The 18,135-nt window shown below is 41.3% G+C and overlaps 1 protein-coding gene across 4 annotated transcripts in view; it reads left to right on the top strand.

Moving 5' to 3' along the window:
* LOC108900588 (vang-like protein 1) overlaps nt 1–16,024 on the top strand; it is a 52,209-nt gene extending 36,185 nt beyond the window's left edge. For 3 of the 4 annotated variants that reach the window (XM_018701729.2, XM_018701731.2, XM_018701733.2), the window contains 6 exons: nt 812–1,243; nt 1,811–1,986; nt 9,608–9,768; nt 12,442–12,589; nt 12,700–12,934; nt 13,033–16,024. In XM_018701729.2, coding sequence (XP_018557245.1) covers nt 812–1,243; nt 1,811–1,986; nt 9,608–9,768; nt 12,442–12,589; nt 12,700–12,934; nt 13,033–13,293 — 1,413 coding nt within the window. In that variant the 3' untranslated portion in view covers nt 13,294–16,024. The remainder of the gene's footprint in view (nt 1–811; nt 1,244–1,810; nt 1,987–9,607; nt 9,769–12,441; nt 12,590–12,699; nt 12,935–13,032) is intronic. The other variant, XM_018701732.2, reaches the window with a different exon arrangement.
* The last annotated feature ends 2,111 nt before the right edge of the window (nt 16,025–18,135 follow it).

An 18,135-nucleotide genomic window follows, 5' to 3' on the forward strand; every position in this document is an offset into this window, starting at 1 on the left:
AGATATGAATGAGCATAGTTAGTTTACATCTAGAAGGAAAAAGAAACACACACACATATACATGTTAAAATGTATAGAAGAGACATGTATATACATATATATCTTCATATACACAGGCTTACACATCTGTGACAGATTTTAGGTGGAACCTTTCAGTATAAATCAGACCTGTTCAGCTGTAGCATAGTGAAGGACGTCTTTAATCCATTAATTCGTAGAGGCGGGGGGCAGAGGTGACATCTGGCTAAAAAATGGAAAATACAACAAAATTGGAACAAAAGACTGAATTACTTCTGTAGAAGGGAGGATTCCAGACGATATCATGGCTGTGGTAAATGTGCATTGTGTGTTTGCTGAGAATATTTCACACCTGAAACTGTGAATTTTTCCTCAACCATTATTATCCATTAGAATGTGATCCACACTCTTAACATTTATCATGTCTATGTAAATGCTGTTTCTCTCAGATCTACTATTTTTATATTTGTTAGTCAGTAAATCAGAAAACTCGAGTACTATTACATCTGACTCAGGTGTGAGTCAGGATGAGTACAACCCAGGTGACTTGAGTTGTGTAGTGTGTGTTGTCGTGCTGCAGAGCAGCAGCCTGATCAATGGTGGCATTCAATCACTAGTCACAAAGGCTTATCAAGTGTATCCAACCTCCTCAGGGATCCCTCCTCTCTCCTCTGTCAGAAATAAGAGCACTGAAAGACCCAGAATGATTTCCAGGTCCACTGAGGATCAAGAGGCAAAGGACGTAGCTGTTATCTTAAATCATTTTTTGGTTTCCTCCCTCTCACAATTGCAGGATGACAACTGGGGCGAAACCACCACTGCCGTCACCGGCACATCAGAGCACAGCCTCTCTCAGGAGGACATTGTTCGCATCACCAAGGACCTGGAGGACAGCGTGGGGCTCGACTGCCGCCGTTACTTCACCCTGACCTTGGCCGTGATCCTGGGGCTGCTGGTTTTCCTGACGCCGCTTGCCTTCCTGGTGCTCCCCCACATCCTCTGGCCGGAGAGGCTGCAGAGCTGCGGCACGGCCTGCGAGGGCCTCTTCATCTCCGTGGCCTTCAAGCTGCTCATACTGCTGCTGGCCGTATGGGCGCTCTTCTTCAGGCCGCCGCGGGCCGGCCTCCCACGAGTCTTCGTCTTCAGGGCTCTGCTTGCCGTGCTGGTGCTGCTGTTTGTGGTCTCTTATTGGCTGTTCTACGGGGTCAGAATACTTGACTCACAGGTGAGCTAAGAGAAGGTTAAGAGAAGATAATACAGCCATGAAATATCATAGCTAACCTTGCTTGTACATGCACGCTTTACATAAAAATATTCATGGAAATTCAAGTGAGTCTGCAGACATACACGCACATACACAACCAAATATTTCCAATATTAGTGGCAGAGGTTTTACACATTAATTTTTAATGCCTTTAGGAGCTCAACAAATTCACACACAACCAAAACAGATATTTGGCTTTTCCAGAGCATGTGTGTGTGTGTGTTTACTGCGTAAGTCATAATTTAAAATCCCTGTTGAGAATGCTTGTAGGAAAACACACACACACAAACAGTCGGGGTCTAGAAAGCTTGCAACCCTTTGAAATTTATCTAAATATTCATATGCTCTACATCTTGTCTTACAAGTATACGTCCTCCTTTTTTACCCCCGCAGGAGTATTTTATGCTTGGTTTTTTAATTTTATTATTTTTTATTATTTACTGTATTTGCATGTGGTAGAAAGAATGTTACTCCATCTGCTGTTTAAATTTGACTGTTTATGCTCACTGCTGTTTCACTGTCCTGCAGGATGAGAACTACCAGGGGATCGTGCAGTACGCTGTGTCGCTGGTGGATGCTCTGCTCTTCATCCACTACCTGGCCATCGTCCTGCTGGAGCTCCGGCAGCTCCAGCCGTGTTTCTCTGTGTGTGTCATGCGCTCCACAGACGGAGAGACAAGGCACTACAACCTGGGACAGCTCAGGTGAGAAATGAAGTGACTAGTTTAAATTTCTGTATATGTTTTTTTTGATAATTTATACTCAGAAGTCATGAGATCAGACAACTAAGAACAGATTACAATTACAAAATTATTATGAATTACATGAAAAACAGTAGAAACACACATTCATGTGACAAAGTAATTTACTAGGAAGGTGCATGCATGTTGTTTGGCCAACACATTGTCCTTCCAGATTCAGGCATCAGTCAAGCAAGGTTTATGGTTTTTTAAATGAATGACAGAGTCACATGTTTACTGTGTGATCTCAACTTGAGTGTTGTTGGTCTCTCTTTTGGACAATGTAAATCTCTTAAAGAATATGATTAGCAGTATTAGACATGTACATACACAAATCATCCTTTTTGTAGTTACGTCTGTGGTTCTCAGCTCATTCTTAGTACTACTATTAGTACTAAGTCTTCAAAAGTGAGTCATAAATATATAGTTTCATTTCATTAAATAATTTCCTAAGACAGCTGATCACTGCAGTTTTTAGCCAACATTACTCAAATGGGAGGAAATGGTGTATTTGTTGGGGACTACTTTCAGCGGTGGATTAATACACATTTTTGTGCTCAAGTGAGTATTTCCAGCAGCAGGATGTTGTGTATGTGGGATTGTATCAAAATAAACTACTGTGTGTGTGTGTGTGTGTGTGTGTGTGTGTGTGTGTGTGTGTGTGTGTGTGTGTGTGTGTGTTTGGTAATGATGGAACATGTGTGATTCACTGATGTTTCTAATAGTTTTTGAACAACAATGGTGCTCTATAGCACAGAGGAATAATATATATTGGGCTTTGAATACACACACAATACTCGTTAGATGTTTCTCGTCTTTTCATGGGGTTTGTTTACAAGACAAATATAGAAAAGTGCCAAACTTATCCTTTAATGTATGATGGCAGTCTAACTTTCTGTCAGCAGAGTGTTAGCTTTGTTGTTCAGGCTTGTTACAGAGAAATTACTGAGAAGATTTTTGGCTTCTAACTAAAACTAACACCAGAAAATTATGTGGGCAAATAGTGTGAAACCAAAACATACATATTTGGCTTATGAGTGTAAAATAGTCAACCACTTTATAAGACTCAAAGACATTAATGGATGCTGTTAACATTAAGAGCAAGTTAGCAGAAAACCCAGATGACCTCTATGCATGTAGAGATTGCTAAAAGAGGAGGTAGAGATAGAGGGAGCTAGGTTGATATGAGCAACCAGGGGATAGAAAGTGAGAACGTGGGGGGATGAAAGGGAGGGAAAACAGAGGATGTGTGGGCAAGATGAAGGCAGGGGGAAAGATAGAAACTGGGACACCTCAAGTGAGAGACATGGGAAAGGAAGAGCGAAGTAACTGGTTACCTACTCAGAGATGAGAGGAAGGAATTCTTAAAGAAAAGATTCACAAAAGTCAAGAAAGGGAGGGAGGTGCCTGAAGGAGAAGAGTGGTGATCAAGTAGAAAAGGAGAATAAATGTTAAACCAGCGCTGGAAGAAAATGCAGAGACAAAAAGGCACACAGACAAAGTGGGTGATAGGGAGAGGAAATCGTGCCAGAAGAAAAAAGGAGAGGGTGGGGATGACTTCAGAGAGGAAACTCCTCAGAAAAGAGCTGCAGACGGAGGGCGGAGTAGAGAGGAAAGACCCAGGAGACTGAAGCAGGGAGAACGCTACAGGAGGGAGTGAAAGAGAGAATGGAGAACGAAGGATTAATACTTAATGGGAGGGTAGTGTTGAATCCTAAAATGTATGTGGGAATGAAAGAAAGGGAATGTGTGTGTGTGTGTGTGTGTGCGTGCAGGAAAGAACAGCTCAGACTAGACCGACCAGGTTTTTATGACCTTACAGTCTCTGAGGGAAAACAGGAAGATCCCATTTTTAGCCAAACAGAGCAGCCCCCCTGTTGCTCCCTGGTATCAATACGCAGCTCCCTGAGTCCCACATGTACTCTTGCTCACGGGTAACTAATAAAACCTGATGGATTTATAGATGGACCTCTTTTATGGCAGGGTAGATGAAATATTATCCTGTATCTGTTCTTACATTCAAAGGTACATCTGTTGGTAGGGGCTCTTGGGTGAGTTTTGCAGGTGAGCTTTTCATGCTGTATGTGCCCTGCATCCACAGTGGTTCAGAATATTTCAGGATGACAGACAATTCTTTGCACTTAATACTTCATTGATCAGAAAGTCACAGTAGATTAAATTAGATTAACTTTTATTGTTATTTTGACAGTACATACCAGACTAACAAAGGTGTATATAGAGATATGAATGTACAGTATGGCTTCAGGATATAATTTAAACAGCAGGAAGTATTTAGAGCTGCCACCTAAATCTTGACATTGGTTAGGAAGAAGAAGAAGGTTTCTTTTATTTACACATACAAGAAACAAGAAACAAGTGTCCAGTTTGCATTTCTACCACATGCTCAGTCGGAGTGCTCTTAGTCCATACAGTCTGCACAGGCATATTCTGGGCAGGGCAGAGGGCGTGTGGACCTTCATGGACATGACCAGATGATAAAATTTACATCAAGTGGATCCTCGCAGATGCAGCAACTATAAATTAGCCTTTAGTTTTCTTGGTATCAGCTGCTTCCTAAATGTCTTGTCAACTGGGGGGCTATCAACCATCCCATTAGCACAGCCATTATAACATGATTCATCTGACGTTCACTCTTTTAGTCCATCCACCACCCCATCCTCCTCCTTATATACTGTATTTTTGGTATTACTGATATAACTAAGATTTGGTGTACGTATTTATTAAGGGGGTTAGGGTTAGGTTAGGTTGATTAGTTCTTCCAGCAAAATCTGTATTGCTGCTCAGATACTTCAAGAGCTTCCGCAAAGGGCAGAGCCTATTCTGGCAAATCTAACTATATAATCATTCGCTATAAACAGTCAATTCCTTGAAGTGAGTGTCTCTGGCTGAAATTATGTAGCACAGGAAACAGACATGATGCATTCCTGACTAACAGCTGAAGGTATTTGAAGTGACACAAAGCCACTATAGTCTGACTAATTTTGGATTTTTCGGCCAATACTGATATCTGTCTTTGGGACTCTAAAAGATCAGATAACATTTTTTTTCTTCTCAATTTTCTCAACCTACAAGGAAATTTTGAATGCCTCAGTTTATTTGAAAAATTCAGAATCACAATATATGGTTGCCATTGGACAGTGATGAAAGGCAGCTTCACCAGATTTTATATTCACCTCTGGCGCGTTAAGAGAACTAGTGTAAGGTGATGTGAGAGGTCATGGAGCCCTGCATTGTTTGCTTTGGAACACTGTCTGCATTGATATGTGATTTGTAGCTAATGGACTAAAATGTGTAAAAAAAAAAAAAACATAAAGTACATTCTCTGAAATCTGAACTTGCATTAGGCTGAAAGGTGTATTGATTTTCATATTGATTTTGCTTTCATAGAAACAGATCAGACAAGTGAATGTGTGTGTCTAATGGTCTGGTTGGTGTGTTAGCTGGCTGCCTTGGGGGTGTTGTCCTTTGTAAGCTGTGCCATTCATCCCTGCTTGGCCAGCAGCAGGCCTGGCCTCGCTCTGTTGTTCGTCTGTGACTGTAAACACACAGCTAATTACTGCTCTCCTGCAGACTGCAGCCGAGCATCTGGTCAGCCTGACACACCCGCTCGGACACGCACATTCAAACATACATGTGTGGGTAATTGCACCATATACATGCAAATGTCACACGCATGTGTAGCCACAAACATGAACATGAATGAATGTATCAAACAGAGAAACCCAGACATGAGTGGGTGTTGTGTTTTCTCTGCCAATCTCTCATGTATCTCCTCTAGTAACAGGCTGCGGCTCACATTCCTGTTTTTCTGGCATCCATCCTTAGCCTTATCATAATGGGGACCCTGCTCGGGCCCTGGGGTCCTGAAAGCTTGTCTCTGTCTGCCTGGTCTTTGATGCCAATCTGAGAGCCAGAGGAATCCTTTTTTGTCCCCTTGTCAAACCAGACAAGTTGAAGATGAACGCATTCCTTACAGCCTGGGAGAGTTGTTGTAGCAGGGTGGGGGTTAAACACATTCACTGCTGGGAACATCCCAGTTTACATTCCCTGACTGATCAGTCCTGAGCAGCAGCATTAGAGCAGGCACTGGTCTGCAGTTTGACTCTGTTTCTATAACTGAATTTACATAGCCAACACTTTTTGAGATGCTGTGGCGTTGGCCAGTCAAACCGTTGGTTTGAATGGTTTTTGTGTGCCCTCAGCTTAATAATTGATCGAAGTTGGGAAGCAACAGGAACTCTTACTCCAGTACTTACGCAAGAGGCCACTAAACAATGGTCCTGTCTGTAGTGGCTCTGAATGCTTAACATAAGAGAGGGCTGTCTGGGTTTCTTGAGTTAACCAAGGGAGTTGCTGTCACACTTCCTGCTGCCTCTTTAGCAGAACGCACACAGCCCCCTGCTAAGTATGATGATGTGTTTGTTGTCCTATAGTCTTGCTGTGTGACACACTGTTTCTGAAATCATCTGAGTTAGTTTACTTCTGGCAGATTTTAAAGATCTGGGAGTCATCTGTATAATTACTTTATTTGAGATATAACAGCACCCAGTATATCACTAACATCTGTTTCTAGAATACAGAAGCTTTTATTTCATTGTCATAAGACACACTGTTTCTAAGCTTATAGATGCTCAGCTTCTAACACTGATTGGAAATTTCATTACAATTTCTCTCTGACAGCTCTGTAATACATCTCCACTGAACACAAGGCTTCCTCTTTGTATTTGTTTCCAAGACAATCAAACAAATACTGAGATCTATAAATACTTCACAGCACTGGATGACAATTTGCACACTGAAAAGAAAAGAAAAGAAAATAGGCACACACTGTTCCTTTCCATCCTTTATTTGAAGTGGACATGACTGACACCATTTTGACCTCAAATGGTATTTAGAAACCATTTTCCTTCTCAGTTTTTCATGTTCTTCAGATGCAGTAAAATTCTATATATCAGCCTAAACAAAAAGCCCCCATCCTCCTTTCACAACTTGTGTATTTTTAGTAAACCAATCTAAACATCTGTCTGTGTAACTTTGTTAGGCTCTTGTGATGTTACTATCAGCTCCCGTTCACGTGACTGTCACCAGATGGCAAGGCTGTAAGAATGAATGACGTTTTTAATGCTGTCTGGATCCCTGGATGGTTTGTATCTGTCTGTGGTGATGTAAATGACCCATTACTTAATGTGTGTAATGTGTGGTTTGTTCTGAGGCAGGAATGGAAGTTACAAGAGGTCAGAAAGTGCTCTCATCAGTGGGTCGGAGGTTATACTATGATCTCTCTTTGGGATAATATGAAGCGCATGCTGCAGGTTAGCATGTGCTGTTGTTCGTGCATATTGAGTTAGCTCTCCACAAGGCCTAAAGAATGTCAGGACACAGTGAGGCTACACATATTTATGGACACATCCACACAAACAAACACAGAGTGAAAAGGGTCCAGGGTTGCTGTTGGTTAGTTAACAGCTGTCAGCATCTGTTGCTCTCCTGAGCCAACTGCAGGTCATAGAAATTGAGCTTGTGTCACAACAGTGTCCTAACAGCTACTAAATCCCTGTATGTGCTGCTTACCATGAATTACTGCTACAAAACTGCTATGCTAGTTTATTGAGTTTATTGAGTGTGCTAGCAAACACTGTCTGCTTTATACATTTGGCACACATAGTTGTGTTTCTGTCCACCTGATGAAATTTTTTGTGAATCCAATATTATCTCCCACACTCTCTCATTATCTCTGTTTCAGTCTCCACTGAGATAAATATCTGGCTCTTTAGCTAGTTGCTAACGCTGTCTGTCTGTTGTTTGGTACTAGGCAGGTAGTACACAGTGCTCTGTGCATCTGGAAACAAGGTTTATGAGAGCGGTGAGAATTCATAAAAACATTTAAGTTACAGGCTATAAAATCAAAGCAATAATACTTAAATAATAATGATAATAATAATAATAATAATTATTATTATTATTATTATTATAGAGCATGTAGTGATTTCACTACATGTGACTCATTTCACATTGTACATAGATATTCAATTCATTTTTGATATGAAGAATATTGATCAGAGTAGCTTTAATATTTCACTGTGGCCACAAGTGGCAGTGACAGTTACAGGATAATGTTTAAACATCATGTTAACGTTGCACCGCACTCATGAGGTCAGTGAACTGACTCAGAAATACACAACAACATCTATTTACAGTATGCTAACATTAGCTTATATTAGCCACCATAACCTATTATCATAGCAGACTAAATACGGCTGTAGCAGCAAAACTGAATGTTTTGAAGTGAAGAAGGGTGTGTTACGTTCTTATGAATTTAAGCAGAATGTCGTCTTGCTTTAACCTCTAATGTAGCTCACTTCCAGAGCACAGAGGCTGTATATTATAAAAGAACCAATGCTTTACATATGAAAACACCCTGCTTATGTACAATTGGTTTAATAGTGTTGTGTTACAAAGGACAAGATCTGGCATGCTCTGTGATCCACAGTGTAAAGGATCAGGATCTGGGCTGTAGCTGTTTTTAGGAGCACACATCAGTTTCTGACTGCTTCTGTTCAGTCCCTACCTTCATGCTTCACACTTGTCCTCTCACCTTTCTCCTGTGTCCTCAAACATCATTTACTCTGTTGTGGTTATCAGTCTAAATATGGTAACTATGGCAACTATCACACTGCTGCTGTCCCATGTCTGATCTTTCTTCTCCCATGTGACACAGAGGAGTCTTTTTTTGTTCTAGACTTGGATCTTGTGGCCTTATCTTTATAAATCCTACACACTTGACCAATGATATAGAAGTACATACGTGAACAGTAGTCAGTCCAAGTCTGTCTTCATTTTGTCTCTATGAATCTTTCCTTCTTCTCTTATCTAGTTTTTTTTGTCACGAGTCTTTTTAGATAAACACAGAGCCATCACCAGTCTTTTTCCATTCTCAGTAGATTTCTTTATGTTTCATTGGAATTTTACAAATACGTGATCTTCTAGCTGTGTGAAAAGGGTCCTGATGTGTTGTTCAGTCTGTGTTTTGTATCACTTGTGTTGGGAATTTCCCACTAAGGCATTAATTTAAGTATTACTGTCAGATCTTTTACTTCTCTGGTCCTGCCTTCTTATTTCTCATCCTCCTTTAGCATCACCATCTGTCCATCCCCCACTGCTTTTCCATGGTTATAGTTCTCTTTATTCTTAGGTTTGTATGTGGGGTTTGTTTCATTATAACAAGGTTTTGTTGTTTATTCTCTAAACGTGTGTTTACATCTCCATCTCCTTGCTATTCAGTACATGGTACTCACTATCCTCAAGAAAAATGTGATTTTTCAGTCGTATCAAGTGTTGAAAGAAAACGGAAAAGGCTTTCTGGCTTCTTTACTCTTTTGTATTCAGCAGGAGGAGTTGTAGAATTACTGCAGGGCTTTCCTAGTATTTGTGTTACAAGTGAAAAACTTCCTGTGGCTACTGTTTCTCATGCTCCTCTCTCCCATCATCAAGCCACCTGGATTGTAACTAAAAAATGTCTCTTGGCTAAAACTTAACTTTAACCCTGCCCTCTCCTCCTCTCCAGTATTCAGCGGGCAGCTCTGGCTATCTTAGAGCACTACTACTGCGACTTCTCAGTCCATAACCCAGCGTTGCTCTCCGCCTCCAAGTCCCGTGCTGCCAAGCACCTGGCCGGCCTCAAGGTGTACAATGTGGATGGTGAGTTCCCAGCAGCCCCGGCTGAGGGTGAGTGGGATGGTCTTTGAACTTATTGTGTGTTGTGTCTTGGTCTGTGCGTTGGTTTTTCTGTGTGTTGCTTGGATTCTACCATCATTTATACTCTATCCATTGTAACACAGAAGAGATTATCCACCTTGAAAATGTGTGGTGTTAATTGAGTTGGATGATTGACTGTTTCCCAGATCATATGATAGTTTATAGTTTTACCATTAATTTCCTCTATTGATCTTTCCAAGCAGCCATTCATTCACATCTATTTCAGTATGATAGGAAAATTACATTGAAACTCAATTCATTAATATTTTAGACCTATTCAAATAACATCTTTTGTTAAACCAACAGTTCAAAACCCAAAGTTATTAGAGTTTTATCACAGAAAGCAAAGAAAACCTGCAAATCTTCAAATTTGGGAAGGTGGAAGTTAGTCCTTGGGACTGATCACCTGTCTAAAGCACAGCTCAAGTCTCTGCAAGTCCATTTCATTTCTTTACTGTCCTGGAATGTGCTGAAACAAATGGCTGCCTGGAAGGAAGAAAATCGATCTGCAAACATAGCATAATTGGAAAATTGTCGACAGTAATTTAAAGCACAGATGATTTGTAGTTAATGTGCTACAACATGCAAAAATACAAGCACGGTCATTTGATATCTGCCCCAGCACACCCTCTGGTACCTTTGGAGCAGGTGGGATTTGAGCAACTGACTTTCTCCTCTCCTTATGTGTCTCTTTACCCTGACGCTAACCCTATAAGATGCCTTTAAAGCTAAACTGAAAGCCTACCTTTTGGACAGTAAGTAAATACAGCTTCCAGCTAAAGCACCCATCACTGACTGCTGTTGTGTTCACTTTATGAAATGAACTCTCCTTAAATCTTTATCCTTTGTCAGATGTCCTTGAAGCTAAATGAAAGCCTCCTTTTTGCATAGAAATAATGTCATTGAGTGAAACACACACACTGACTGCTTCACACACTCACTAACACACCATAGATCCCCTCACTCCTCACCACTCCTCTTCATCCTTTGCATGCCACAGGTTGATGAAAAAGTTCAAAGTCGTCCTCACGACAGCTGGCAGAATGTAACACAAACCCTCTATTAAATTATAGCTCTCCCTTAAGTGTGCTCAAGCTTCACTTAAGTGCACTAACTTGACTCCACTCTTCCTTTTTCTGCTGCCATTTGTCTCCCTCCTTTCTCCTGCCTCCTCTCAAATGTTAGTGGGAAACAGAGCTGGAGATGGCTGATAAATCAATAGCTATTACGCCGCCGGTCTTGTCATTTCTCTCCCGTGTCTCATCCTCCTTCATTTTCATCCTGCAGCAGCTGGTCAGGGACCCCTCCATCTCTCTTACTCTCTCATCTCGAGCTTTTACTTCTCTCTCCTTCTTTCTTCCTCCATGTTGTAACAAATAAGTCGAACTCAGGGACAGACAATAATCTTTCCTTGATTAAAGAGTGGCGAAGCCCTGAGCCCAAAGCAGCCGTAGCACTCAATTACACTACACATCCAAATGGGCTCAGGTGATTTTATGATGTCTGACAAGCTGTTTGATTTCCATATTGTTTTCTCTGCTGTAGACACTGGGAATTAAAAATGATTCCCAGTGGTTCAAGGTGTTTCTTGCCAAGCAGTTCTCCAAGATATGGAAGTACATACAGTACACGATCTACTTCCTGTCATAGTTCATTAATGTTAAAAGAACAGTTATTTAGCTTAGTCTAATAATTCTGGAAGGATAACTTTTAGTTATTTCATTTTCATTTTTTGTTTTAAAGAATATTCTTATATTTAATTATGACACAGTAAATGTATACATAAAAAGGAAATATTTAGTGTGTAGTGTGTAGTTTTGTATTATGAGGAGCTGTTCCAAAAGCTTCAGCTTGTTTCTTGAAGTGATTCAATTTTTGGCTACTCAGCCCACTTCTGATTGTATTTCATTTTGTTTCTTTGTTTAATTATTCTTTAAATCTTTTATTGTCTTATTTCAAAGTCTTCCGTACAAACAATGTATAAGAGAAGCATATATACTAAACTCTACCTTAACCTACCTTTTACATTCAACACATGGCTTCTGCCAGAACATTTATTACCCATAAATCCCATCTAACTACAGTAACACCAAGAGCAGGGAGTGCTGAAACCCCCTCTGCTCTGTCCATGAATTATTCTGTTCATCCACGATCTCTGCCCCTCATTAATAATTCACCAGCTCTGCCTTCTTTTAACCTGCATTAACATCAGACAGAGTTCATGAGCAGCCTCCTGTGCTCATTCCAAAAATGTAAACTTTTGAAGTTGCTTGAGACGCTTATTTAATTGGACGCCCTGCTCCTCCTGAAGGCACCGAATGGCAGAGTAATAGGAATGTTTGAATATCAGTAGCTGTATGTGGGTGAGAGGCATGTTTTTAGGTTTTTGAATTATCACAGGTGCTCTGAACAATTAAAAATTATGACTTTATGTGGCTTTTCTTGTCAGCTCCCGGGGTTTTAATGTTGCTGGTGATGAAAGGAAATGGACCGAGGTTTATTTGCATTAATAATCTACCTCTCCACTCTAACAGCAGCTTGTTCATGTTGCACTTTATGTCATCACCAAAGATTTCTTCATTCTTTTACCTTTTCTGAGGCTGTAACTGACTCTACACCTGCCTTATCTGGTTGTCGTGACAGGTCCAGGGAACAACGCAGCAGCAGGACTCGCCCACTCTCAGTCCAGAGCCATGATCGCAGCCGCTGCCCGCCGCAGAGACTCCAGCCACAACGAACTGTACTACGAGGAGGCCGAGCACGAGAGGCGTGTCCGCAAGCGCAGAGCACGGTGAGTAAAACAATCTGGTGATGCCAAGGTGATTCCAATGCATAGAAGGAAAAAAAAGCTGTCTTTAATGTGCATGGCTGTTTCGATTTGTTTGCCATGTTCCCTCCCAGACTGGTGGTGGCAGTAGAGGAGGCATTCACACATATCAAGCGCATGCAAGAGGAGGAGCAGAAGAAGGCTCCAGGGGACGTCATGGACCCTCGAGAAGCAGCGCAGGCCATCTTCCCCTCCATGGCGCGGGCCCTGCAGAAGTACCTGAGGACCACCAAACAGCAGCACTGCCACAGCATGGAGAGCATCCAGCAGCACCTGGCCTTCTGCATCACCAACAACATGACGCCCAAGGTCAGGCCTCTGACTGTAACACATGACGGTCACATAGAGACTTGTTCTTGTTCTAAGATGTGACAGGTATTGTGTTTCTGTGCATCCCTCCCACCCAGGCCTTCCTGGAGAGCTACCTGACCCCAGGTCCGACCCTGCAGTACAGCCGGGACCACTGGCTGGCCCGCCAGTGGACGCTGATCAGCGAGGCGTCGGTCACCAGCGGCCTGAAAGACGGCACCGTCTTCCTGCTCAAGTGCGTGGACTTCAGCCTGGTGGTGACATCCAAGAAGATCCCCTACATCCAGATGTCCGAAGAATACATCGACCCCAAGTCACACAAGTTTGTCCTGCGGCTACAGTCTGAAACCTCTGTGTAGGACTCAGAAAAATGTTTTGTTTTGTTTATTCCTCACCCTGTTTTGTTGCTCTCAAATGTTTTCATTTTGGGTTTGCAGTTTTTATTTTTACTTTTTTGGATTTTTTATATATTATATATGAATCTATATATCACACATGTTTGAATATATTGATCTTTTTATGTTTGATTTGGATGAAAAGAAGAATCGTCGCAGGATTATTCTTACAGGAGTTTGGATGCCTCGGACGTGGACTTGTGTGCACATAAGAGTATGCGTGAGTGTATGTAAGCGTATATGTGTGCGCATGCGTGTCAGTTTGTGTCACAATCTCTCGTTCCTCTCGTGTTTGAGATGCTGGAGTCAAACAAGATGGGAACATTTGAGGTTTCTGTCGTCCCCACAGAGACTTTGTTTGTCTCGGTCACTCCTTTATTTCCATGGAACAGACAGACAAACCACTAAGGACTGCGATGGTGTGACCAAGATATTGATATTAATATCTCGGCTGTGCTGCCATCTTGTCTGCAGCATTTGAAAGTATTCAGATACTTTCAGTAGATTAAGAATTAAATACATTTCCTTCACTTAAAAACCAAATTAAACAGACAAAAAATGAAACCAAACTTCAATCAGATTTTGCATTTAATGCACATTCATGTATGTTTCTAAATTAAAGAAAATGCCTAAAATGGTTGGAATATATGATCTCATCCTGCTCAGACGGGATGTCAGACTCTTTTCCTTTCCTCGTCACTACTTCAGGACGTCTGCAGCACTCTGGACAGCGCTTTTGACATTTGCGATGTCAAACTCCCAACGTGTCCGGCCTGAGGCGCACAGTAGCACCCCCAAGTGCTAATTTCAGCAGCCAAAGTGAAGGGACGCTTTGGGTTGTCTTGATGCACGATTCTTCTCCAGGTGCAATGGAGCAAAATCAGAAAATGTTTCCACGCCAGCTGGGAACAACACTCGCATGCTATGTTAAACACCGGGGTGAGCCCAGAATGAACCAGACCATGAGAGACACACAGAGATGGATACATGCCCAAAAACATTTGCCCTGCCTCATCGGTTCAGTAACCTTCTCAGGGCTTTCATGTCTGCCGTATCTGCCTGACGTGATGAAGAGAGAAGGCGGCGAGGAGGAGAGACAGAGCCACGATGTCGAAAATAAGAAGTACTACTGATTATTCCAGAATCCAGACCAGAACCCCCCTCTGTAGGTTACAGAAAAATCTAAATACTGTAAAATCTCAGGTGAAAGCTGGTGTTCAAATAAGGAATATTTACAGTAATTTTAGTATAGTGCACATTTCCACAGCACAAATTCCCAATAAAAGATGGATGTTAAACCAACACTTCCTGTTTTTCACATTAAAAGCCTGCCTATGAAAGGCATACTTGCCTTTATTTGACAGTCAACAGTGTAGAGAAACAGGAAACACTGTGTTAAAGAAAGAGAGAGGTATGACATACAACAAAGATCCTTGGTCAGTAATCAAAACCATTAGGCTCCTAGGGTGCCCCAGGCTGCCTTTTAATGTGAAAATTCTGGTCCTAGTGTTAAGTTTCTTAACATTGTTTGGGGAAAAAAGGCAAGTGGAAATGGATATTATACTGAGTTTATCAAGACATCAGGACAAATGAGAACTAAAGACCTGTTTTTCTCTCACGCTGAGCTCACCAGAGGCCACTATTTGAGCATTTGCAGTATTTAAAGCATATTTCAGGGCTCACAGGGTGTGCTTGTATCACTAGAATATACAATAGATCAAGAGTGTGTACCAACAGTCAGAGCTGCAGCAGGGCGGAACCTCCTTCCCAACTGGACCGTCTGGTTTTTTCCTTTACTGCCTTGTCTCAGCTCTGTTGTCTGACAAACACGCTCACAGGGAATCCCTCGAGGTCAGACCACTTCACTGGAAGACTCAGAGGGAATTTTTCTTTTTATTGCTTTCACCTGATGAATCGGCCGATTTTGTAAAAGCTAGAAAAATACAGTAAAATTAAGCTAACAGCACTAAAATGACACTTTAAGATCTTGTCAAATTTGACTGCTCTGTCCAGTAAATTCACCAAAGTGGTCAAAGAGAATCACACTGATAGTATGAATGACTCACTCAAGAAACAAACATGTCATACTAATAATATCCTCTGTGGCTATGAGCAGGGTTGTCCCCTACTGCCCCCTGGCTGGTAAACTTAATACTGTCACTTTGTCTGCCTGAGGGCAGCAGCAACATGTTTCCATATAAAACATAAAGAAACTGTTCAGCTTTGCTAAAACATTCTTTCACTGTAAACTTGTAACTGATCCATCTGGAAAGAACTAAAAACACACTTCTTGCTGTTTCTGTGCGGTGCACTAACAGCAAGTATCTTTTTTTTAAGCACCTGCCACTGGTCGTATTTTATACCTACTGACAGATGAACTTTGTATGATCCCAATGTGACTGTGCCTCCTGTTTTTACACTGTATCTATTTATGTAAACAAGCATGTGTGTATGTATGTGCGTGTGTGTGTGTATGTGTGTTTGCCATTCCAGTTCACATGACCAGCCCTTTCCCCTCTCCTCCTCATCACCGCCATCTGTCACGCTGTTGCCAGGTTACAGTCCTATGTCATGGTTTGGTTTTTGTTGGACGGCTTTATGATGATCACGTGACATTGCAATGTAAGACATGTTTCAGTTTCACAGCATTAGCATTTGTAAAAAAAAATAAACATTTTTATGAACATTTGTAAAACTGCTGCATGGAGTTGCACTGTGCAGTAAATAAGCTGCAGTTTTATTAGTGTGACACTTTTTCGGGTTTAACTAGAGTTCAGATGTCTAATTTACATTTGGGGTATTTAGTGGGAGCACTGAACCAAAAACAGTTTATTATGGATGTGGAAGTAAATCAATGTTTTGTTCAACAACAGAGCAGTGACGCTCCAGAGATTTCAACCTCTGACCTTTTGGTAATGGGACAGCCGCTGTATCTGCAAGACCACACTGATGAACTGGATTCACCTTCACTTGAGCTGAAGAGGAAAAGTTCACTTTGGACATCATTTCTAACTTTTTAGCACTTGTGAGTTTGATGCCATGTTTTTTTTTTTTTGGTGGGTTGAATCTGTTTTGTCTCTGCTCTTCTACTTTTACCTCAGTTTGTGATTTCAGTTTCACTTTTAGTTAAAGGTGGTTGTTTTGTATATGAATACTCTTAGCCACCAAACTGATTAATGAAAAGGAGGGCTACCAGTGTGCCTATTAATCAATACAAAAACTTCAAAGTGTTATAATCCACTGATTTATCCATCTATCATCTCCATGTTTGTGATGAATCCCCAAATTTGCACCAGAATTTTAAAAATACAGTTTTTTTTTTTAATTCAAATGAAGAAATACATGTAACATGAATTCTCAGACCTTCATGTAGCAGCCACAACAAAATGATGCTGTTATCCCAAGATGACAAGATGGATAACTGTTTGATCTCAAGGTTATTAGTAAAATAAGTTCATTCCCTTCTCAGCTGTTCTTAGCTTTTGTAATTTGGAGGTGAAATGTAAAAAAATAATTTACACCTGAAAATATTTTGTACTACAGAGAATCTGTGGAAGCCAGAGATGGCCATGGTTGTGATAATTTCTTTTTTACCCCATTATTTCAAGATTATTTAATTATCAGTTTGTTGTGCTAACAGGATCATTATTTTGTTGTCCCAGGAAAACAGGCTGTTTTCTCTAGATAGTGCGCTAATTATCCTGTTACAGTGAGAAAACAACCATATATTTTCTCAAAAGATTTATCCTATTATCACAGGAAAATGACACTTTAATCCTGAGATAATGAGATAATGAACCTCTGATCAACATTCTGAGCCTCCATAGATAATAACTTTTTTTTTTTCATTTTCCTGCAACTGAACTATAAACTACTGTTGAACTGCATAGTTCAAGTGAGAAAATCTACCCCACCAAAAGCTGTTTTTAAAATGGATGTATTGTGTATTGTGATGTAATGACTCTGTTTCAAGTGTGCAGACAGACAGGTGACAAATTAAAGGAAAAACCTGAAAAAATAGTGGAGAGACAGGAGTATGAAAACAATGTGAATTATGTAAATACGCCATAGATCTCAACCCCATAAAACACCTGTGGGAGATTTAAAACACCAAATAAGGGGGTATCTTTTAGATGAATGATGTTCCATCTCTCCAGTAAAGTTCTAGAAACTGGTACAGTCAATGCCAAGGTGCGTCAAACCTGTTCTGGCAGCACATGGCAGCCCAACACCTTACTAAGACGTTTAATGTTGTTTTTTTCCTTTAATTTGTCACCCGTCTGTATCTTTCATTATCTCTCTCCCATTCTTCCAAACTTAATCCACAGCATCTCCATATGCACTGGTTTCTTGCCCCAGCTGCAGGCCTACTAACACTCACCTCTGTCGCTGGCCATTAAGCGTCTGGTCCTGCTGTCTGACACGCTGGAGCAAAATTTCAGCTTTTTTGGTCTTGTTGTGGAGGCTTTTTGTTGTCATGGAGCTCAGTGGTAATTGGCTTGCCGTCAGCCTGTCAGAGCTGCGCGGCCAGGCCTTGTGGGTAAATGAATGTCAGTGTCAGTGTCCCGTGCTGAAAACGAACAACCTCATCCCTCCGTGAGCTTGGGGCGCGAGGCCGCCTGTCGGAACTCATCTGTCGCCGGTTTAATCCCCCCTCCCGTACCCGCCTGCTCCGCACAGGCGTGGGACGAGGAGGAGAGAGATGGATAGAGAGGAAAATGAGGAGCATTTGCATCTAAATGGAATGTTTTCCTTCCCTTCATTCCTCCCTCTCTATTTGTTTGGTAATGAGTTGGTTATGTGCAG

Source organism: Lates calcarifer, linkage group LG7_2 (genome assembly GCF_001640805.2).
Source record: "Lates calcarifer isolate ASB-BC8 linkage group LG7_2, TLL_Latcal_v3, whole genome shotgun sequence".
NCBI classification, from domain to species: Eukaryota; Metazoa; Chordata; class Actinopteri; family Centropomidae; genus Lates; species Lates calcarifer.